This window comes from Arachis ipaensis, chromosome B10, assembly GCF_000816755.2.
Source record: "Arachis ipaensis cultivar K30076 chromosome B10, Araip1.1, whole genome shotgun sequence".
Lineage (NCBI taxonomy): Eukaryota > Viridiplantae > Streptophyta > Magnoliopsida > Fabales > Fabaceae > Arachis > Arachis ipaensis.
The window spans coordinates 127,480,344-127,505,148 of record NC_029794.2 but is presented as its reverse complement, the minus strand read 5'-3'; the positions used below and the strand labels follow the sequence as shown (position 1 = coordinate 127,505,148).

At 36.7% G+C, this 24,805-nt stretch overlaps 2 protein-coding genes across 3 annotated transcripts in view; one reads left to right on the top strand and one right to left on the bottom strand.

The window, feature by feature from the left end:
* The window catches only part of LOC107621594 (pectinesterase 31-like), a 5,188-nt gene extending 2,842 nt beyond the window's left edge, over positions 1-2,346 (bottom strand). Inside the window, exons 1-3 of one of the 2 annotated variants that reach the window (XM_021113812.1) lie at positions 2,006-2,346; positions 920-1,024; positions 695-799 (exon numbers count right to left, since the gene is read on the bottom strand). In XM_021113812.1, the coding sequence (XP_020969471.1) occupies positions 695-799; positions 920-1,024; positions 2,006-2,260 (465 nt within the window). In that variant the 5' untranslated portion in view covers positions 2,261-2,346. The remainder of the gene's footprint in view (positions 1-694; positions 800-919; positions 1,025-2,005) is intronic. The other variant, XM_016323627.2, reaches the window with a different exon arrangement.
* On the top strand, positions 18,168-21,317 carry LOC107622741 (uncharacterized protein At5g39570). The gene is made up of 2 exons (XM_016324754.2): positions 18,168-19,598; positions 20,997-21,317. Exons 1-2 carry the CDS (start codon positions 18,321-18,323, stop codon positions 21,072-21,074), a joined length of 1,356 nt encoding a protein of 451 aa, XP_016180240.1. The 5' UTR covers positions 18,168-18,320; the 3' UTR covers positions 21,075-21,317.

The following is a 24,805-nucleotide window of genomic DNA, read 5'->3' as shown; positions in this document are numbered from 1 at the left end:
ATTTCTTGTTAATTAAATAAATATTAATTTTTTTTATTATATTTTATATTAATAATTTAGATTTATGATTTAGAATTTAAAATTTAAGATTTAGTTTTTAAAATTTAGAATTTAGGATTTAAGATATTTTATTTTTTTATTTTTCCTTCTTCTTTTACTTTTAATAATAAATTAATTCTTAGAGAATATTGCATTCTTTTTTTTTAAGAACACATTAGCATTGGTTCTAATTCTATCAATGAAAAATTTTCTACTTACAAATACGAATCAACCTCTCTTAAAAAAAAATAGGGTAAAATACAATTTTTATTTTTAAAATTTGTCAAAAATTTTAAAAATACTCCCAAATTTTATTTGTTTTAATTTTATCCTAAAGTTTTTTTATTTGCATCAAATATATCTCTGAGAGTTATTTTTTCAAAAAATTTAAGACCAATCAAATAATAATACATGACAATTATATTTATTTGCTTGTGTTAAATATTATTCTTGTAAAATTATTATTGCTAGGAGTATATTTGATATAAATTGAAAATTTTTAATACTTTTAGCAAATTTTATCGACAAAATATACTTTATTAAAAAAAAATATAACATGTGAACTTGACTAGAAAACAAAATTTTGAAAAAGAAAAAAAAATATAAAGAACCTTGTAAAGTATAAAGTACTAGTTAAATAAAAGAGTGAAGAGACCTGCCATCCAAGGAACCTGCAATTATAGAAAGCACATCGATCAGCTGTTACTCTCATAGCCACAGCTTGCCCTGAACCCTTCCTTCCACCAAAAACAACCTCACACTTTTGTTATAAATTATAATCAAATTTCATAATAAACAAACTAACTTCATATTTATAATTAAAATTCTATTCAAATTCAGATAAAAAGTTTACTCGTTAAAAGCAGAGGAAAGTGATTACCTGAGGGGAAGAATTCTCGAAGGTAATGTTCTCAGCAATGAAGTCTTCACCTTCCACAATGGTGCTGCCACAACCAAACGTTCCTCCTCCTATCACCTTTTCACCCTGCAACCTCATAGTACGGATTTGTTGGATGCATGACATTCAAATATGTCCCAACAAGTATATAGTTGATATCCCTAGTATCTATGTTACTGCCCTAAGTTTAATGTGTCGATTAAGATTTAATCTCCAAACTGTTTGCTAAATTGTTATTATTCTTAATTACTATTGTGTGAGTTTAATTTTTTATGCAATGATAATGTAAAACAATCATAATCATTTAATTAGATTCATACGTTTAAATGACTTTTAAAGTTATAAAATTATTTATTTTTATTTATGTGATAAGATATAATTAATTATATGTATACTGAATCATATTATGTAGAGCATAAATATGAATAATATTTAATAAATACTATATTGAAATGAAAATATGCATCAATAAAGCTTATTTGAGGGACAATTTTAATGTGCCTTAAAATTTTTGGAGAGTTATTTATTTATTTTATTGATAGAGCTAATTTGAATGTTCACTCAAAAAATATATAGCATGAGTAATGCTATATATATAGGTACAAATTTTGTTGTCAACTAAATCCAACTAATTTAATCGAGCATCAATAAAAATTATTCTCATTATTTTTATTGGATTTGAATCTTCTAAAGTTTGAATTTCACTTTAGAGAGTAAAGTGTGACCTTTCATCATTAATTTTATAAGTGAGACAAAAAAAAAATATGAAAGAGGAACTATTCAAGGTAAAAGATCACACTTTCCTCTCTAAAGTAAAATTCTCTAAATCTATTTTTATTTGTCACTCACTCAAATTTTATTATTCAATTTGGTTAGACTTCATTTAGAAAAAAAAAAATGTACGGATATACATTTATTATATAACACATGATTACATGCACCAAATAAAAATATAAACTGCCAACGAATTATAGCTTAAATGATATAGTCTTTCTATATTCATGTAGAGGTCGTCTGTTCGAGACTCCTGACTTTGAAAAAAATTAAAATAAAAAATAAAAACATTACTTTGGGGTGTTGGATTCTTGTAGCAGTGTTATTCCATGTGAGAACAGTGTCCTCAAGAAATATGCCGGCAAGCGTGATGAACCTCTTTGTCTTCGCCACATAAACAGGCTGCCTGTAGATTCCCGGGGCCACCCGGATCACCGTCCGGCGAGTGTTGCCTACCGGCACCGCATCGATCGCCTCCTGCACCGTCCGGTAGTCTCCTTTTCCGTCCTGTGACACCGTTATAACCTTAACAGAATGCGAAGCCTCCATTAATTGTAGTAGCTTCTTCTATGCTCTATAACTCTTTCAAATTCAACAATTCTCTCTGGCCTTTTATTCAGTGAAAGTAGCTTGTAGAGAACGCAGAGAATCTAAAGAAAATTAAAGGACTCGCACTACACACAATATATATTGAGATTCATATTCTTGGTTGGTCTGTTATCTTAACTTTTTTTTAAATATTATTATAATAATAAGTTAATAACACTTGCTCGTTTAGTTTTGGGCAGAATATATATTTTCCTTATGCTAATAATAACTTGGAGTTATATAAACATAGACCTAATTCTCATATTGGTTCTTTAAGTTATATTGGTAGCTCAATATGATTTTTTTAAATTTTCAATTTATTCAATTTGATTCTAGCTATAACTTAATCTCTGTGACTCACTATTAGTTTTTAATTATGTTTTTACTTTTTAGTGCTATATTGAGATAAATTAATAATGGTCACGTTGGACTCTTTAATGATTATCTAATGTGACAATTGAAAATTGTTTTTAATCTCAATTTGCTTTCTAAAATGCTTTTAAAAACCTTAAGTAAAATTGAAATAAGGATTTTAAATATTTTATAAGGAGAAAATTAAGACAGACACCAATTTAAATATTAACTCTAAAAATATATATATAATATGATTATTTTGGTAATTTCAGTTTATAAACATGACTTGAGTGCAAGTAATTGCATGGTTCACGGTGTTCAATTTTCGATTGCGTTTTGGATACATTATTATGATGCATAAGCAATTCCATGCTGAATTCATGATGAAGAGAAAATCCTGCTTAGCAAACTCTTTCAACAACAACAACAATCTTTCATCAGCCAATAATGGTCTATTGACTTTATGCAGTTTATGGATTTCATTTGCCTTTTGTATATGATTGAAAACTATAATAATAATAAATTCTTTTCAGTGCATCAAGTTCTTTTTCCCCTTTTAATTATTTGGTGTTAGACACCTAGTGCCGAAGAATTTAAATTAGGTATTCCACCACTAATAGTTATTAGTAATTTTGTTGACACAAATTATTTGAAAAAATAAAATATAAAGTATATTTTTTGTTCCTAAAATTTACTAAAAATTTTAAAAATATCCATAAATTTTAATTTGTTTTAATTTTATTTTAAAAATTTTCGATTCACATCAATTCTGCTCTTTTAGTTAACCTCGTTCAAATCATTAATAGATGTTAGTGATATGGCAAAATAAGGTGTCTGATGTGACAAGGAGAGTGAAATGCCCAAAATACCCTTGTGTGAGTAACCATTTGTCTCTCCTTTTTCAAATGATTTATCAGATTTTCTCTCCCTAGCCACGAAGAAAACAAAGCCAGAGAACATAGTCACACGAACACGAACAGACTTGGAGGAAGGAGAACGTCGCGTCATTCTCTTCAATCCGCAGCGACGACGTTGCAGGAGGACGCAGGTGGCAACGTCGTCGACACTGAGCGACGATTCTTAACTAGGGTTCAGAGTAACTGTTACACCGTTCATTCTTTGACAACGAGGGAGCAGAGACCTTCATCGCCAGCGAGGAGCAGATGGCGAGAAAGATGGAGTAGAACGCCGATTGCGAGACAAGGGAGACACCTACGTAGCCAGCCAGCTACCGATCGCCAACGAAACAACCATTATGAGAGGTCGAGGTAGCGCCATTCTGATCAAGATTTCTAACGAGGTAGGCAACCATTTCATTCTAAAAATGCATTGTTTGAACGATTAGGGTTTAGGTTGTTTTTATCACTTTTGATTGATATTTAGGATTTTATTGCAGTGAGGAATTAAGGGTTTCAGTTGATAATGCTCTGTTTTTATGAAAATGTCACGTGTGGGCATGCTCTATTTTTTTTTTGAATGATTAGTTACTTTGTTTTGAAAATTTTTTTATAATGGTAGGAATGAATGATTTCAGTATTAGGGTTCATCACATGGATAGATTTTGTAGTGGTAAAGGGTAAAATTGAGTAGATTGATGGTTAGATGACAACAGTTGATTGGTGTGACAAAGATAGATGGAGTATTATGGAGTTCTTTATTATTGAATTATTTTGCCAATGACTTATGTTATTTAGGGATCACTTTGATTATGACTTTTGTTAATTAGTGATCATCTTGGTTATGATTTATGTTATTAAGGGATCATCTTGATAATGACTTATGTTATTTTTTGATAATGACTAATATAATGGCTTTTTATGCATTTTTTATTAATGCACTGTTAAGATCGTCTCTCATTACTTGAGTTTATTTGTATTATCTAAGATAATTGGTGACAATAGTGTGTTAATGCCAATTTTAAATTCAAACTATTTTAATCCTTTTAGGAGTATTTGAGTTGATTACACTTTTAAAACTGATTACAAATGCCCCCACTACTATTACTTCTGCTAATTTCAACAGTTCTAGACGTATCAATACCCAAACCTCAAATAGGTTTCATCATTCACCCACAAATAAAATATAAAAAGCACCATAAACCAACCTACAACACCAAAGATGACACCCACAAACAGTTTCCATTTAGCATAAGCTAATTTAGCTTTTAAGGTAGAAATCCTCATCTTCAATCTTGCAACGTCAGCCTCTTGTGTTTTTGTAACTCCATGTACGCAAGCAAAGAAAGTGCACTCCTTTCCAATATGCAACATAAAAAAAAATACTTGAATAAACCCATGAAGACATATCAAAATAAAAGCACTGAAACTTACATCATAGTATACGCAACCCCAAAATCTCCGACCGAAATTCTCTAGTGTCTTCGACTATCTCAATATAGGGGGTTCACTACAGCTGCATGTAAGTATTCGTCGTCGCCTACTATTTTTTTTTTTTGTGATGATGTAGAGCCTTGGGAAGTCATGGGTTAGGGTTTCTTCCTTGTTTTTATAGAGAGAAGAAGAAGAAGAAGTTTAGGGTTTAGGTTGGGATTTTTACTGTTTAATTTTTTTAAATGACTCAAATACCAGTTGCCACATTAGAACCCATTTTTTGCCATGTCACTAACGTCTGTTAGTGATTTGAACATTGTTAATTCTTAGGGGTAGAATTGATGTAAATAAAAAATTTGTGAAACAAAATTGAAACAAATTGAAACTTAGGGGTATTTTTAAAAATTTTAGTAAATTTTAGGGACAAAAAGTATACTTTACCCAAAAATAAATATCTAATTGTGAAATAAATAAAAATTGAACTTCCAAACTATTCTGAGAGTAACCTAAAACTAGGTTGCTTTGCGCCTGAACATGAAGTCCAAACTCCTTTTGGGGCAGCGTCCGACGTCTACTGGTGTCGAAGTGCCGTTGTCCGAGTTCCTCATGAGGAGGCGGGGGGTGATACCTACAAGGGACTCTGATATTTAAATTAGTAAGGGTTTTAGGCAGGTTTTTAGTAGATTGGATTCGAATTATACCTGAGGGTGTCACGATATTTATAAGTGTAGATATGGAGTCAATAATAATTTTTTAGAGTGGTTCCACCTTTTGGTGGTGGGTAGATATTTTCCTTTGGTTAGGAAGGTTGTTAAGATTTTCTTTCTAGAGGGATAGGGAAAACTGTAGGAGTCGGTTACTTGTTTAGATAAGTAGATTTGCACCTGTATTGTTGTGACCGACCTTCATGAGGTCGGGTGAGAGCTGATTCGCTCGATGTCTGTAGATTGGGCTTTATTCATTTTGGGTCTAGCTAAGTAGTGGGTCAAGGTATGAACAGTGCTCCTGCTTGAGGCCGAACTTCGTTGGATCGGACTCAAGCATTTTTAGAGATCAAGCTAGATCTCCATCACGTCGGGTAAATCGCCTTTCATAAGGTCAAGTTGGATACTCAACATGTTTTATAGAACTGAAATATTGAGTCCTTTCGTAATCATTTGCACGTTTCTTTCGATTACTTTGGTAACCGTGCACATTATTAAATGGGAGGGATGACTTTATTGTTTTGCCCCATCTTCTTCTCAAGATTTCTCTATCTTGGAATTCTATTTGGAATATTCGTTTGTGCTTGCTTGAAGGCTTTTGGAACGTTCGTGCTTTGCTGTTGTGTGTATTCCGTTACTCGATCCTCAATCAAGGTTGGTTTTTCCTTCGTTATTTTTATTTTCTGCAACCATGTTTTCTTGCTGGATGATGTGTTTTTGATACTATCATTTTTTATGTTTGTGCAAAAAATAATTTCTTGCAGTAATTTTCCTAGTTGTTTTATAGTAATAATCTGTGTTCTTTTTCTTTCTTTGAAAGTTATTCCCCTGTTTATGAATTCGCGTTGAATGTGGGCTTTGTTTCATGCCCGCAAATAGTGCTATTTTTTGTTCTGATAACGGCACCATTTCAAATTCCAATAGGATGGATTAATCGCTTTGTCCTTCAGAGGGTTTAGTAGTCATGGTGGTTTCTTCCATTTTGTTGAAGATAAGCCGACTTCTTGCAAACTGTTTGAATATTTACATTGTTGTTCCTGGTGTTCTGACTTGTAGTGATGATTTTCTTTTGCTGTTTTGTAGGTATAGCTTTCTATGTCTCGCTCAGTAATACTCAACATGTCTTCTAAGGTTCTGTCCAACTTAGACTGAGTAGATATTACTATTTTTTCTATTGTCCCCGTAGTCGATAATGAGTACGTCGAAACTTTCCGTAGACAACATAGGCTATGTAAAGATTGAGGGGGTGAGGATAAGCATGAGATTGTGATTCCTGACCCTGAGGAGAGATTTTGCTTTTTCCGACTTGACAAGTCTGAATGTCATTTCATGTATGTGTATGAGTGTTTTTTTACTAAGTTGAGGGGGAGTCTCCCCTTTTCTAATTTTGAGTTTGAAATTCTCCATCTCTGTAAAGTTTCTCTTCTCAACTTCATCTCAATTCTTGGGGTTTTATGAAAATTTATCAACTAATAAGTCGAGAGCTTAATCTGCCACTATCCTCTAAAATTTTTTTTATCTGTTTCAACTCGCCAAACCATTTAGTTCCAAAAAAATAAGGCTGGATTTCTTTTTGAGCTGTTCAAGGTAGGAAAGTTTTCTGTATTTTTGAAGATTCTTTTCATAATTTTAAAAATTATTTTTTCAAGATTTGATCTGCATAGGGTGTACAACCTTTCTTTCTGAGTGAAAAAGATGAAGCCATTTTTAGTCTGTACTAGGAAGAGTTCCCAAATATTATTAAATACAATCTTGAGGACTTAGATGAAGTAGAGGAGTGTATAGTGGCCCTGTTCCAAGAGTGTTGAAGTCAAGCTCCTAACCTTGACACAAAAAAATTTATGTTAGGAAAGTTGAGTTACGTTCTTACCAAGCTAGGTAGTAATCCTTTGCATTTTGTAATATCCTCTTGTATTTATTAAGTTTATATAACCTGGATTTCGTTTCTGGTTTTGTAACAAGAATGACTAATGGATTGGGCGCTTTGAAAAGTATTCGTCAAACATTCAAATTAAGGTTCTTCCTGAACCTTCACCTCCTCCTCTTATTCCTCCTACTGGGTCCAACATTCAAACTACTCCTCATGTGCCCCCCTTTTCTCGAGCCGAGTTCCAAAAAACACACAACTTCCTCTTTTGAATCTGGTAGTTGTGTGACCAAGGTTTTAACATTGTAGCCTATTTTGAGGAGCACATCCTTCCCCATAATTTTATAAGCATGGATGATGTTTCCATAAAAATCATCTTCTTGTGTTGGCTCGAGGAGGTATACGGACGGCTCGGATTTGCCCTGCTTTGTTAAACAACTTGAGGAGACTCCCCTTGGTGTCACTCAGTGAGTTTTGACCGACTTTAGAGCTGAGGTGGCATCTTTGAAGGAGGTTAAGGAGGAGTTGGATAAGGAGAAGGAAGCTCTTATTTCCAATCTGTCAAAGTCTCTCTCTTTCTCTCTCTCTTGAGAGAGAGAGAGAGAGAGAGAGAGAGAGAGAGAGAGAGAGAAGCAATCTGAGGCTACGTGTGCCATGGCAGAGGGTTTGAAAAAGAAAGCCGAGGAGAGTTATAGTCGGGTCTTCGGGGAAAAATTAGATTTGAAGGATGAGGTCGCCAAGTTGAAGGAGGATTATGCCACCTTTGTGGAGTCAGTGGCCTGAGGTATGGATGAAATCACTGAGAACTTGAAAGCTCAGTTCCAGGTTATTGCTCCCGACGTGGACCTTTCTTCTATTGATTCAGAGAAGGTTGTGATTGATGGGAAAATAGTCCTTCCCATGGACGATGATAGTCCTTCAGGAGACCCAAAGACGTCAGATGCCCGAACTGAGGAGATCTCTTAGAGCTTTCCGACTCGGATGGATGAAGATCTTCCCTCTTCTTCAAACCCTTTGGCTGAGGCTCTCCCTGCGACTCAAGATGAAGGTGCTGCTGATCTAACCACTGGTGAACAAGAATGTTCTTAGTTTATTCTCACAAACTTATTGATATTCTCTGGCCCAGTTTATGGGTCTTTAAACAAACTATTTTGTAATAGATGTTGATGGATATTTTGTTTTTGTTTGGGCTCGTCGGAAACTTTTTCCACAATTTATTTTATGGAAACTTTTATGTGACTTAACAAAATATATTTTTAATGTCTTCGCTTTATTTGTTTGAGTTGCTGTAGCTTTGTGACTTAGATAAAATTTTGACAAGTTATTGATGACTCTCTTTTGAACTTGATTTAGTCGAATAATTTGTTTTGGTGGTGTCGGCCGGTGGAGGTTGAATACTTAGTTGGATCACTCTTTTACGAGGTCGAAACTATGTGTTTCCTTAGTCGGGAAATTTTATTAGTTAAGTACCGACTTTAAATAGTCGATTTTATAAAGTTACTTCTGTGATTCATTTTAGACTCGCATTTTTTACTAACTTTCTTTTAAGTAGCTTTAATGAAGTTAGGCCACGATCTGCTTATATAACTTCGTACACTAATTTGGACCTTGTCGCTTCATCTTGCCGACCATCTAGGTCGGACAATAATTTTTACATTTTTTCGAGCTTAAATTAGTACGTGTGGTAGAACAATCAATGGAATAAAGAATAAATGATCATTAATGAAAATAATTTACAAGTGTTATTTGCTACTAAGAGTTTTCTTTACGTCTAACTTCTAGCCCTTGTTATGTTGCCTCGTTAAAATCCCCTCAAGGAAAATCCTTTTTGAGAAAAAACCATGAATTCAAAAAAAAAAAAAGTACATCAAGAAACAAGGTTCGCTTTCTAACTGTAGTACCTTTTTATGTTACATGTGTGCCATAACCTTGGGAGTTCGTTTCTTTGTAGGTCAGACACTTTGAAGTAACACTTTCCCAAGACTTGAATGATCTTATAAGGTCCTTTCCAGTTTGCAGCCAACTTTTCTTCGCCCGACTTCTGTATGCCGATGTCATATCGGATCAATATGTGGTCGTTAATGGAAAAGTTTCTTCTGATGACTTTCTTGTTATACCTTGTGGTCATTCTTTTGTTCAATGCTTTCTCCCTTATCCGGGCTTGATCTCGAATTTCTAGAAGGAGATCGAGTTCTTCCATTTGAGCTTGGATGTTTTCCACTTCATTGTAGAATCTAACCCTTGGACTTTCTTCGTTGCCCCCTATGAGAATCATGGCTTCTATGCTGTAAGCAAGTCAGAATGGAGATTTTTCGGTTGTTGAATAGAGATTTATCTAATATCCCCACAAGACTTGAGGAAGCTCTTCGGCCCATGCACCCTTTGCATCTTGTAGTCTGATGAGCGGATATTTTATCCACTTTTTGCCATTATTTTCATATATTATTTTTAGCATGTTTTGTTTAATTTTTATTAAGTTTTCATAGGTTTTAGTGTTAAATTCACATTTTTGGAGTCTACTATGATTTTGTGTGTTTTTGCGCAATTTCAGGTATTTTCTGGCTGAAATTGAGGAGCTAGAGCAAAAGTCTGATTCAGAGACAGAGAAAGCATTGCAGATGCTGTGCGGATCTGACCTCCTTACACTAGAAAGAGTTTTTCTAGAGCTACAGGTTCAAATGGAGCAGTCTCAACGACTATGAAAAGCTAACTTCCAGAGCTTTCCATCAATGTATAATGGTCTATACTTTGCTTCAGAATAGAAGGTCCAAAACTGGCGTTCAACGCCAGCCTCTTGCCCCAGTCCAGGCGTCCAGCGCCCACAAGGAGGAGACCAGCGTCCAAATGCCCAAAGAGGACCCCCTAGCCAGCGTTCAACACCCTAGAGGCCTTCTAGCACGTAGATCTCATCAAAGTTCAGCCCAAACACTCACCAAGTGGGCCCCAGAAGTGGATTTTAGCACTAAAAAGACTGTTTTACCTTTCTTATGTAATCCTTAGTCATTAGTTTAGTATTTAAGGGATTTTTTACATAATTATAGAGGATTTTAAGCCATATTTTGTTTATGATTGTATTTTCTATCAGTATGAGTTTCTAAACCTCCTAGGTTGAGGGGAGGAGCCCTGCTGAATTTTATGGATTAATAAAAGTACTACTGTTCTTTCTCAATTTATGTTTGATTTTCTATTCTAAGATGTATTTTCGTTCTTCATCAATATGAATGCGTTGAACTGGCATAAGGTTATCACATTCTACATGGGTTCAGAGTGAGTCTTTCATCGGACAATGATGAACTACCAGCTTGATTATACATCTCTTAGACGACTAATCCATGACTTCGTTAGGGACTTCTCGAGACACCAGTTCTGCCGAAGTACGGGGAGATTAGGGTCTCTGTGGTAGAGGCTAGAACCCAAACGTGCAGCATTCTCTGATCCAGAAGATCTGACCTTGTCTGTGATATTTTGAGTAGGATCATTAAAGAGAATAGACTGCAGGAGCTTCACCCTCAATCAGAATGGATCCGCACTAACCCTGGGGTTCAGATCTGGAGGAGAATTGGCGGCTGCTCAAACCAGCGTCAATCACATACAGCTTGCCATAGAAGAAATCATTCACAATTGTAGAAGACAGTAAGATCAGAGTTAATCCAGAAGGACAAAGTATCTCCAAGCTTTAATCACCTTCTTATCATATTTTATACGACTTTTGAGTTCTAAGTACCCTTTTTCTCTTTATCTCTTTTATGCAATTAAACAAACATACCTACATCTCTTATTCCCCTGATTAAGATCTGCAAGATAACCATAGCTGCTTCAAAATACAATCCCCGTGGGATCGACCCTGACTCGCTCAGGTATTACTTGGACGACCCAGTGCACTTGCTGGTTCAGTTGTACGAAAGTGTGGGAATTTGTGCACCATAATCTTCACTTGAACCCGGCCAGTATGACTTTATTCGCAGCTTCTGCTTGTCCATTGGTCTGAGGGTACTCTATCGACGTGAATTGAAGCTTAATCTTGAAGCTTGCCACCAAACTTTTAAAGGTTGAGTTGGTAAACTGGGTACTATTGTCCGTAGTGATGGAGTATGGAACTCCAAACCGGATAACAATGTTCTTGTAGAGGAATTTCTGACTTCTTTTGGTCGTGATAGTTGTCAGGCATTCCGCCTTAACCCACTTAGTAAAATAATCAATCCCGACTATGAGGTATTTCACCTTTCCGGGTGCTTGAGGAAATGGTCCGAGTAAATCTAGGCTCCATTTTATGAATAGAAAAGGTGAGGTGATGCTGATAAGCTCTTCTGGTGGTGACACATGGAAATTAGCATGTTTTTAACAGAGTTGGCATTTCTTATCAAAGTCGGCCGCTTTCCTTTGTAAGGTCGGCCAGTAGAAATCTGCTCGCAAGACCTTCTTAACTAGTGACCTAGCTCCCGAGTGATTTCCACAAATACCATTATGGACTTCTTCTAAGACTTCTTTTGTCGACGAGGTCGGGATGCACTTCAGTAAGGGTGTGGAGATTCCTCTTTTATAAAGTACATCGTGGACAAGAGTATAGTTCTGGGATTCTCTTATGAGTCTCCTTGCCTCTTTTTCCTTTTTAGAGAGGACATCAAATTTGAGGTATTCGACGATAGGGGTCATCCACCCTAAATTCAGATTTGTGATTGTTAATGCGTCCGACTTGTCAACTTCTTTGATTACTGATGGGGTGTAGAGAGTTTTCTGAATTAGACTCTTATTGTTGTCCCCTGGCTTGGTGCTGACCAATATGGAGAGGGCATTAGCTCGACTATTTAATTTCTGAGTTATGTGCCTGACCTCTACTTCCTGAAATTGAGCTAATTGTTCTAGTATTTTTTCTACGTACTTCTTCATGTTGGAATCTTTGACTTGATAATTCTTATTTATCTGAGAAGTTATTTCCTGAGAGTTGCTAAACACTATAATTTTTGCAGCCCCAACTTATTTGGCTAGCCTCAAGCCAGCAAGCATGACTTCATATTCTGCTTGATTTTTGAAAGCTGAAAACTCAAATTTTAGCAAGAGCTCTATCTGAGTTCCTTCGTCATTTTTAACAATGATTCCTGTTCCATTTTCAGCTTTTTTTTATGATCCATCTACATATAGATGTCAGGCTATAGAATCTCTTTGGGCTCCTCAAAGCATGAAATAATGATTGCAAGTCCTTTAACTTCACATCATTATGTTATGCAGATCTGGACCATGGCTTTCCAAAGTTACAAATTTTTGCACCACTATCACAGTGTTATAGTCAAATGATTATAGTTGTCAGATGATTATAGTTGTTAACCAAAAAGATTTTTTTGACCAATATTAATTCTTAACTTACCTTAAAACACATGTTATCCAAAAATAAAATGAATTTTTTAGAGAAAAGCAAAAATAATAAAATGAGAAGAGAAATGAGGTTCTCCTTAAGTTAACAGGGATGGGATGGGACACTAATGCGCTACAAGCTTCTTACTTTATCCACACCGTTTTCACACGTGGTGTGTTCTGTGTGAAAATCACTAGTTGATTTGACTTTTTTGTATGGTAGGTGACTAAGAGCCATCAAATTTAGAGGTTTCCCTTTGAGCTCGAGAACCAGTTTAGCGTGTTTAAGTCAGTAACGCAAAAAAAAAAAAACAGTTGTTATTGTGACAAAATAGTAGCTAGATAATATATTTTTAAAACAGTGACAATTTGTTAATTAGGTCTTAAAATAATAGTAAATAGATAAAAAATCAATAAAAAATATTATGGAAAAACAACCATTTGTACTCATAAACTTTGCGAACGCTGACAAAAGTACCCATCAAACAAGAAAACTAATGTTGTACCGATAAAAGAAGGGTTTCGTATGACAAAAATACCCAAACCCTAATTTTGTATTGACTTTTTAATAAATTCCCAAGTTGCCCTCCTTTATCTTCAACCTCAACTCTCTTTCTCTTTCTGTTTCTTTGAGCTTCTCTATGTCTCCCATGACCACTGTTTCTTCTTCTCAAAATTTTCAAATTTTCCAAACTTTCACCACCATCTCCTCGACCACATCGCCGCTTAGTACCACTGTCTTGCCCTCCTCCTTGACCTTCATTGTAACCCTTTCACCTTCACCGCACACGCCTTCTCCCTCATCCACGATGCCTGATTCATCCTCTCCAACCTCGCCAAGAAGGCCACGTACGACGCAGACCTTTGGTTACTCACCTCCACTCCTCCTCCAGTGTCGGCCGTGACTCAGCAGCAGCACCACCACCATCACCAGTATGTGCAGAATCAGACAGCGGCCGAGTTAGCTCGGCAAACTCGAATGGCTGTTGTTGCGGCCTCGAACGACGCGGTAGCAATAGAGTCGAGTTTTTGGACTTTGTGTGCTTACTGCTACGTTATGTATGAGTACCCAGGGTTTACGAGGAGTGCACCCTGCGGTGCCAGAGTTGCCACAAGGGGTTCTAGGCAGTGGTAATAAGGTTGCCGCCACTGAACGGGAAGGACTCATTGTTCTGCAGCTGGGGTTTGGTTGGTTGGTTGTCTTATGGTTCTTTTCTGATGTCTTTAGTTTGGTTTGTTCTGATTTTTTGAATGTTCTTGTTTTTGTATTGATGTTGTTCCTAACTTCTAATGGTGGATATATATATATATATATAGGCTTGCGTCATCCACCTTCCCCTTTGTTACTACTATTGGGGTGCCATCATCTTTCTCCACTAGCAGATCTAGAGTATCTGTGTCTTACTTTGTTGGAGTGTTAATTATGTGACATTGAGAATGGAATTTGAATTCAAAGAGAGGGAGAGAGAGAAAGAGAGAATAGGCTATGGAGGTTGAAGATAAAGAGAAGGACAATTTAGGAATTTTATTAAAAAATCAACAAAAAATTAGGGTTTGGGTATTTTTGTCGTACAGAACCCATCTTTTATGAATACAACGTTAGTTTCTTTGTTTGATGGGTATTTTTGTCCGTGTTTGTAAAGTTTATAGGTACAAATAGTTATTTTTTCAAAATATTATTAATGCACTGAAATCAATTATTAAAATCAATTACTTTATATTTGTTTATAAATACATTATAAATATATATGTCATTTAGTTTATTTTAATGTGTATTTTGTATTTTAACCAATGTTCTGAAAATCGATTCGAACCGGTCGAACCAAAAACTGTTAGCAAATACGGTTCGGGCAGAAGACAAAACCGTCAAATCCAAAAATTGGAATTGGACCGTCGAATCGATCGGTCGAATCGAACCGTGACCCGGCCAATTTTTGAAACTTTGCCAAACGTTGTGTTTTGACTTGGCTCCAAAAAAAGAACCCTAGTCTTTCACCCAGACACCCAGAGCACAGACCCACTCTCGAGCCTCCCCTCCAGCCCTCCACTCTCACCTCTCGCTATCAATTCCCACATCTCCAATCTCCACCTCTCACTCTCACCTTCGTCCAGCCACCGTCGCTGTCACAAGGTCCGTGGTAGTCACCCACCGTCGCAAGTTTCTTTCAGCCAGCTTTCCATTCGCGCAGCCAGCTTTCCTTTTAGCCGTCAAAATTGTAGCCACCGCCAACGCCAGTTGTCTTCGCGAGTGTCTTCCCGCCGGTGCCAGCTCTGTTCGACCCTTCCACCCCAGCCACTGTCCCTGTCGCTGCCAGCTCTGCATTCTTCCCTGTCTTCCACTAACCCTAGGTATAAATCTAATTTGTTGTAATAATAATTGTTGAAGTATGATTAATTGTTGGTTCTAACGTCTAAACCTTATTGTTATTACTTGAAGTATGATAATTGTTATTTCTACATTCATCATTTCATTCAGCAACACCATTCGTATATAGACTGGGTCAACACCCATTTGAAGCATTATTAAATGATTAATTGTTGAAGCTGATTGCTTTAAGCATGATTAATTGTTGAAGCTGATTGCTTGAAGACTGAAGCATGATTAATTATTGAAAAACTGTTTGCTTGAAGCATGATTAATTGTTTAGATGTTGTTTGTTGAGATTATTGGGTAGTGGGTTGCTGCGATATTGTAATTGGATTGTATTGTTATTTTTATTGATTCTGTTCTGAATCTGATTAGTGATTTTCTGGATGTGAAATCAATCAAAGAAATTAATTTTATGTTGTTGTCGAAATTATTGCTAAAAATGGATTTGTTACTCTACTGCTGCTGTTTTTTAATTTTTGAGCATGCTATTTTTTAATTTTTGTTGATAGATTTATTGATTTCAGATTTTAGGGTGATTATTTGTTGCTATGTTTTAATTTTAAATCAAATTGATGCTTTCAAAAAATTAACAAACAGCAGATGTCCCATGTTATTGATTTAGAGCAAGAAAATCATGAAGATGACGCTGTTGTTGGAGGTCTTAGGAGTGATTATGATGATGGTAGTGTATTTTTCTGATGCAGAAGACGGTAGTTCAAGCCACTCTCATTTCTAATGTTTTTTACTTCATTCTTTAACCGCAAAATTTGGTTTTTGATGCTTTTAATGCTGAATTTGATTGATTCTGTGGATATTTAGGCACCCTTTTATTTATGATTTATGTAATTGAGAATTGGATTGTTTGGTACTGCTCTATATGTATACTTGTTCTATGTCTTGGTGCTGAGTCTCACAAATATTCTCAATTACTTATAGCTATGGTTTCCTTCTTGAATGGGATCTTATTTTTCCAAAAAAATCATAGAGGATTAGGGTTGTGGATTTTTTAATTGAGTGATGAGTGTAAAGCTAAAAATGATGATGACAAAAGTGGAGTTAAACCCCAAAGTAGTCCCTGAGATTCACAAAATGCATCGATTTAGTCCCTAACTTCCCAATTGCACTAATTACGTCCTCCAGATTCCAAAAAATGCATCAATGTGGTCCCTCTTGAATTTTCCGTTCATATTTCTTGTCGGCGGGAGTGACGTGGCGAATGATTGCCACGCTGTAGACCCAAGCCATCATCCCCAACTCTATAGTTGCCGTCCCCTTCTATCCGTGTTGGCCGAGCAACTTCTTACCCTCCTCACCGTGATGCTGGTAGTTCTTGCCTATTACGGTACTTCTCGCAGTCTTTCTGTGTTGCTTTGCTTCTCGCCGTTCTCGCCGAAATTCTAGTAGGTGAGTCCTCTCTTTGCTGTGTTCTTGCTACGTTGTATTCATTTGTTAATTTGCTTAAGTAATTTCTTAATTTTTTTTGTTCTTGTTCTTCCGGCATTGAATTTTTTTCACCTTCCATCTCCTTGGTTGCAGGAAGCCACATGGAAAGGTGACACAAATTGAAGACAGAGAAGAAGGATCATATTGATTTGGCATAGGTTACTTTGTACTATCACTATTTAGCCCCTTACAGTATCGTCTTAGGCTTTTCAGAATTCTCAAGCTCATAGTTCATCGATATTACAAATTTCACAGCCAATAATCTCCAACCTCAGCAAGGTAAATCATTAAGCCACCTAAAATGGGAGGCCATGGCGGCCTCAACATTCTCCCGCAGAAGCGGTGGAACGTCTACAACTACGAGAACAGGGAAAAGGTCTGCCGCGACGAGGAGCAAGCCGCCAAAGACGAGTAGATCAAGTGCGACGAGGTCAGAAAGCGCGACGCCGAGCTCCGCCTCGAGCCCTTCTGCACCGCCAAGCGTTTGGCTCCTCTCGTTAAGGCCAAGGCAGAGGAAAAGAAGGGGGAGGAAGAAGAAGAAGAACCGGAATTGAAGAATTCGGGTGACAACAGACATATTAACTTGTTCGAGGGGATTAAGATTTTCGATCTTGTACGAGAAATCGAGAAGAGGAAGGAGTTGTTAGGGGAAAGGGAAGGGTGGAAGAAGGAGAAGAGGATGAAGAAAGAAGAAGGGAAGTCCTCCGGGGTGGTGGTGGGTCCCAAGGATGAGAAGTATAGGTTAGGGTATGGGGTAGCAGGGAAGGATGTGAAGATGCCTTGGTATCTTGAGATTTGTAATGGCGCCGATGAGAAGGGCGGTGGGGATGATAGTGATGGGGAAGTGAAGAATGAGAACAAGAAGAAGAATGAGAGGAAGACTTTGGAGGAGTTGAGGGAAGAGAGGTTGAAGAGGGAGAAGCACGAGAAGGAGCGGGAGAGGAATGATTGCCAATACGACGGCGTTTCCCATCCTCGTCACTCCCGCCTGCAAGCAATATGAATGGAAAATTCGAGAGGGACTACGTTGATGCATTTTTTGCAATCTGGAGGACGTAATTAGTGCAATTGGAAAGTCAGGGACTAAATCGGTGTATTTTGTGAATCTCAGGGACCACTTTAGGGTTTAACTCGACAAAAGTGTTTGAAAACATATTTTAAGAGTGTTTTAAAAAAAACTGAGTTTATAAATTGATTATAATTTTGGTGTGTTTATTTATATTTTATTTATTATTTTCTTATAAAACAATTTTTTCGATTTAATTATAATCGAACCAATTAAATTTATAAACTAATAAACCAATAAATAAAATAGTTCGATGATCGGTTTAATTTTCAGAACCTTGATCTTATGTAGGAATGGCTTAATTATAATAAATTAATAATGCCTAATCACGTTTTAACATTTAACTACAATTAATGTATACAAAACGTTAATGTCGATGTCGTTTCATCGATCTCGTTATCCTGAACCTTCGCTCCATTGTTTCCGCTTTCAATCAATCAAAATCAATTCAATAAAATCCCACTCATTCTTCTTCTATCCACAATCATCGTTCCATTTGTCCTGAGAGAGAAAGAACCGATCTGATCAACAAACACAATGTCGTACCTCAGTGGAAGAAGACGCAGCGGCGACGACACCGTCGACGACTGGGACGAGTACGATCCCACCCCTTACGGCGGCGGCTACGACATCAGCCTCACCTATGGCCGTCCCTTCCCTCCCTCCGATGAGACCTGCTACCCAATCTCCGGTTCCTCCGAGGCCTTCGACTACGATCGCCCTCAATACTCCTCTAACTCCGAACCCTCCGCTTACGGTGACGAGGCCCAAGCCACCGAGTACAGCAGCTATGCCCGCCCTAAGCCCCGTCCTGCCCCCGCCGGCGGAGCCTCTGGATACACCGGAGGATCGGGTTATGATCGGCCATCTCCAGACTACGGCAGAAGACCCGACAATGAGGATTCCGGGTCAGGATACGGATCCGGTTATGGTAGGAAGCCAGCATCTGAATACGGATCTGGATATGGTGGTAACAAGCAAGAGTCTGAATATGGATCCGGCTATGGTAGGAAGCAAGAGTCTGAATATGGATCCGGTTATGGTAGGAAGCAAGAATCTGAATATGGTTCTGGCTATGGTGGTAACAAGGAAGAGTCAGAATATGGATCCGGTTATGGCAGGAAGCAAGAATCTGGATATGGTTCTGGCTATGGTGGTAACAAAGAAGAGTCTGAATATGGTTCCGGCTATGGTAGGAAGCAGGAATCTGAATATGGATCTGGCTATGGTGGTAACAGACAAGAGTCTGAATATGGATCTGGTTATGGTAGGAAGCAAGAGTCCGAATATGGATCCAGCTATGGTGGTAGGAAGGAAGAGTCTGAGTATGGATCAGGTTATGGTAGGAAGCAAGAATCTGAATACGGATCAGGTTATGGTGGTAGAAAGGAGGAATCAGAATATGGTTCTGGTTATGGTGGTAGGAAGGAAGAGTCACAATACAGCTCTGGTTATGGTGGTAGCAAGCAGGAGTCGGAATATGGTTCTGGCTATGGTGGTAGGAAGCAGGAGTCTGAGTATGGATCGGGATATGGTGGTGGTAGGAAGCAGGAATCTGAGTATGGATCCTCCGAGTATGGATCCGGGTATGATGTCAGCCGGAAACAGGAATCTGAATATGGATCCGGGTACGGTGGTGGACGGAGACAGGAATCTAAATATGGGAGGAAGAATGAGGAGGAGAATGTCAGTTATGGGACGAGTGAGTACGAGGAGAAGCCAAGCTATGGTTATGGCCGCTCTGAGGAAGAGGGGTACCGTAAGCCCAGCTATGGCGGCGAAGAGGGCGAAGAGAGCTTTGGACGCAAGAAATATGTAAGTCATCAATCACATTTCATGAATTACTTGGTTGCACATTTAAATTTTGATGTATTGCAACTTTCTGATAATTGCAATTCTTTGTATAGTGTAGCTTGTTAGTATGTAGCTTATTAATTTCATAGACTCATAGGAGCTTGTTTTGCTTTATTGTTTGTGTTTCAAAACTTTAGTTAGATTGTTCTTTAACTGCATTGTTACTATGGAGTTGGTTGATTGCTTTGATTAGTTGATGTAATGCTGTTCGTTTATATTTTGGTGGCACTTTTGGAGAAGCTCGTAACGATTTGTATAACTTAATGGCGCAGTTTAGATATTGTATTTGTTCCATGGTTGAAATGATAACGCATTTTGAGCTTGAATGTGTGAATTTGTTCCTGTTTCCTATGAAGTAGAAGGATTTTGCAAGTATTTTGTGCTCATCATTTCATATTCTCCCTGTATAATCAATACTTGTTCTTGTTGTGCTTTCATAATTAAAAAGTCTAAATAATTTTAGCAATTTCACCAAATACTATTTTCTGTAGCTTATGCTTATTTATTGAAGGTAACTTTTGCTTTGTATTACCAAACATAACTGCTATAGCTTTTGAAAAGCAGCAGTAATCCCAACCGGTCACCGTAAATTTAAGTGGTTTTGTATTCAATTTCAAGACTCGGATATACATTTATTTAGATTTTACCTTCTTTATTCCCTTGTACCTTTTCAGGCAGATATGAGAATATGAGATACTATAATGGAGGAATGGGTTGTATTTTCTCATTTTCTGCTCTGTTTAGATGATTAATACTTTAGATGAACCCTTGATCTTTGTAGTTCAAACTTCAAAACCTCCAATTGTGATCATATAGTGACCTCTAATTCTCTTCAAACTTTCTTTATTAACTTTTCTCTGTTTGAATAAATTATTTAACTTCAATTATGAAATTTCCCGATTTTCTTTTGTAAAATAGTAATACCTGCTGTTCGCATTATTAGTTTACTCATACACTGAAGTGCTATACCTTATTTGGAACCTTTTAGTGTATACATGATGGAAATCTGTACATGTAATGGTGCAAGGCATCTATATGTGTATTCGTCGAGTTCTCCCCTGGATGTTTTTTGCAAAACATATACAGGTCAATTGAATTTTGTGTTCTGGATCTAGCATCATTTGTTAAAATTCCATGAAGGTTGGATTGTGCTTGGAACTAATTCCTTGGTATAGTTGGGTTCAAAATTATATCTAGTATTGGCAAACAATGTCCACCTTTATATGAAGTGATTTTCCCTATCCAAGTTATCTGCATTTTAAAATGCTTCCTAATAATTTGAAGCATTGACATTTTCTAAATACAGTTTTTTTCGATTCAAATTCATATTAATCTTGTGTTCATTTCCCACCATTGCAGGGAGATGACTCTGATGATGATGATGATGAGAAGAAGAAGCATCGCAACAGGCATCATCATCGCTATGGTGATGATTAAATCAAAATACCTGTGGTCACTTTGTGAATGGAGGTCATCCCATAGTTCTCTACTAAATAAAGGGTTGGCCCATTATTGTGTCACTTTTCAGTGTGTTTTGGCTGTTACTGTGATTTCTTGAGCTTTGAAGAATTGTTTCCCTATATTAAATGTGTTCTCTTTGGCTTTCTTGTTCTCAACTTACATATAAAATCATGATGATAATATATTATATAGACCTAATGTTTGAGTTTGGTGTTAGCAGCTTTCTATTTCATGATCACAAGTACTTATCTTTTAAGATACTATTCAGTTCAGTACTTCAGTAATGCACTTTGTATTTTTGTATAAAAACATCATTTAAAGACTACGTTAACACCCAAATCTTTCTAAACACTAGCTATTAACCTTTCTAAACATCATCTAAATACTAAATAAAAGAAAATGTATAAACAGTCAATATTTTGTTTAGAATGTAGTCATTTTTTTCCCATTTAATAACTCAGCATTGCTAGGGGGGATTTTTTTTATTTAAATTAAATAAATATAGTATTTACCAAAATAAATAAACATTGAAAAAATTATCAAAATACATCCTTAGTCACGTCTCGAGTATTGAAGGTCATTATCCAAAATGGCCACATCTCGAGTGTACTGACCTCGTGTTGTGATAGGGTGTCTGCGAATCATATCTCGGATACAACTGTGATATGAATATAAGCATATCTCGGATACACTGCACCTGAGATGTGCGTTTTCTGATTCGGGTCAGTGCATCCGAGATAAGGGGAAATTATCATGGTATTACCAGATTCGTCCTCTATTTGTTTACCCATTTTGGTGAATGCTTTTTTACGAAAATATTGTAACGTTGTAGATAAAAAATGGGCCCATAATATCGAAAGTAACTAGTTATACAGAAATCATGTTTCATTACACATTAAACACATTTAATAACAACCATTACATCAAAGTGACAACATTGAAACCAAATGGCCTAAACCCTAAATTGCATGCGTCGTCATGGATCCGAGTGGGGCGCATTGGGACACCCACGGCAGAGCCCACATCTCTTTCGCACGCTCAATGGCATCTATCTCATTCCGGATCCGAGTGGATACCGGCCTTCCCGATGCCTTCCTTCGCATGGCTGAGTTGGGTTTCAAGCGTGCACCGTACCCTCGCAGCTGCACATGCTGCCAGGGCGTGTCGACATGGGTAATGCAATGACTGGAACAGGCCGCAATCGCATGTACGCTCGGTCAGACGAACGCGATATGAAGTCTGTGACCAACCATCCACCGACTCTATCTCTTCCACGGATGCCCTACGATCACAATGGGTGACTTGCATATCTTGGGTGCAATGTATTCGAGATATGCTTATGTTCATATCACGGTTGCATCCGAGATATGATTCGCAGACACCCTATCACAGCACGGGGTCAGTGCACCCGAGATGTGGCCATTTTGGACAATGACCCTCAGTACCCGAGATGTGACTGAGGATGTATTTTGGTGATTTCTTCAACGTTTATTTATTTTGGTAAATACTATATTTATTTAATTTAAATAAAAAAAATCTTTACTAGGGAGTCAGCAATTTTTTAATTTTTGGGCCAGCAAAAAACCAACATTGGTATTTTTTACACCAAATAAAAAAAAGCTCAAATGCATATAGAGAGCGTGAGTACACGCTCTTCTTCTTCACAAAATCCCACTCTCTCTCTCTCTCTCGACACTCTTGCAATGTGCCCTCTTTCTTGCTCTCAATGTTGATGAGCACTCTCAATGCGAATCAATCTTCTTGAGCTCGCTGTCCATCGCCAGTAGCGTCTCGAATAAAAGCGGTGTAACTCTCTGCGACAACATCTCTCAGCTCTCTATACATTCACTTTCGTTTCTACTGATGTGTTATGCTTCTGCAAGGTTAAAATTTGTATTACTGAAAAATTTTAATATGCAGGTTAATTAGTTTTGATTTCTGTTCATTTATTGCTTTTTGCAACTCTTTGCTTCTCACTTTCATTTCTAGTGTATCTAAGCTTTGGTATATGTTTTGTATGCAGTGAACCAACTGGGGAAAGCTGCATCATGAAGTTGGACTCTGCAACCAAAACAGACTGGCTTAGCATCATTGTAATATTAATCTTTTTGTTTAACTCAAAATTTGAATTGTCATAGAACTACTCTTTAAACTTGGTAGGTGTAAAATAGCATATATATAGTTCTATTGTGTATTTAACCCTGAGTCTCTGTCCTAGATAATCTGTTCATTATTCGTGTCATCATTCTGTATCAATTCAAAATATGTAAGAAAAACTCATAATGGCACCCAAAAATATGACTTAATATTTCCTATCTATTCATGAAAATCTTTAAGCACTCTATCATAAATATCTTTTGATTTTGATTTTGATTCATCATATCTTGTTTATGAAACTTAGGTACTTTTAATTTATAAATCTTTGGAAAAATTCATTGTGCCATTATATTAGTTACTTAACTGGTAATTGACTTTTGACAATGGTTATTGTTGGCAGAGCTTTGTTGTGGCAATACTGGCAATCGTTACTGATGCGTTATGCTTCTGATCGGAAATGTACAATTGATTTGTAATGTGACTAGATTTTTTGTGTTTGTGTTAATAATATGTTTTATTGGTTATCAAACAATACATCAATTGACTATTAATCTTTTTTGCACCCAATCAATTGACTTATGTGCTTTCATAAAACATGATTAATATGCTGTGATTATTTGAAATGGAAAAAGATCCAGATATTAAGATGCCGCGAAAAAGTACAAATACAAAGAAATCTGGAACAGAAACAAGAAGGAAAATACAGCAGAAAGCTCTTGAAGAACTAGCATCTCGGGTACATTGTGTGTTTATTACTTGCAAAGTTATTGTTTTAGCACCTACTGAATTTTATCTATCTGATTTTATAACAGTTCTTTGCTTTTTTGTTCTCTTCAATAGTTCAATTTGTACTTATCTATCAGATAATTTATAACAATAAAGCTTTGTTGCATGATATGAAACCACTCTTAGACCTATTTAGGGTGCGCTTGCTTCTGATTATTCGGAAAGTAATTTTACAGTAAACTTGTGTCCTTATAAATGCTTAGATTTCTCATAATTAAGATCTTGATTATTAGTTGTGGTCCAGTTTCGTTGTTTCTGCTTGTAAAATCCGTAAAATTGGCGAATAATTAACCAATAAATTAAATTTTAATAAAAAAATTAGAAATATAAATTTTATAATAAAATAGAATAGAGCTAATTAAAAAAAGAATTTTGACACCAATTTTAAAGAATTTGGCCCAAGATTAGGCCGGATGGACCGAACCGGTTGGACTGAGCCCAAGGCCCAACCCAAGCCACCTATACCCATGAGCTTTAGCTCATTTCTCTTCCATTCACATATGAAACACGCTGGAATCAGTTTTGGGGAGGAAGAAACAAGAACACCAAACCTAACCCTCACTTAATCTTCAATCCTCCGTAACTTTCAATCCGGAGCTCTGATTGATGAGCCGTTTATGGCCACGCGTTCGTCTTAGAGTCCTCTTCAATTCTATTTGAACAAAGTGGTAAGTCTCTCTCCAATTCGTTCCCAGTTCTCTGTGCCCCTTTATGTGAGAAATTGGTTTGAGTTTTGAGTGATTTTAATGATTTTGGTGGTTTAGGTGCAATTTAACATTGGATAATTGTTGGATTATACTCCAATCATCAATGAGTAAGGTAAG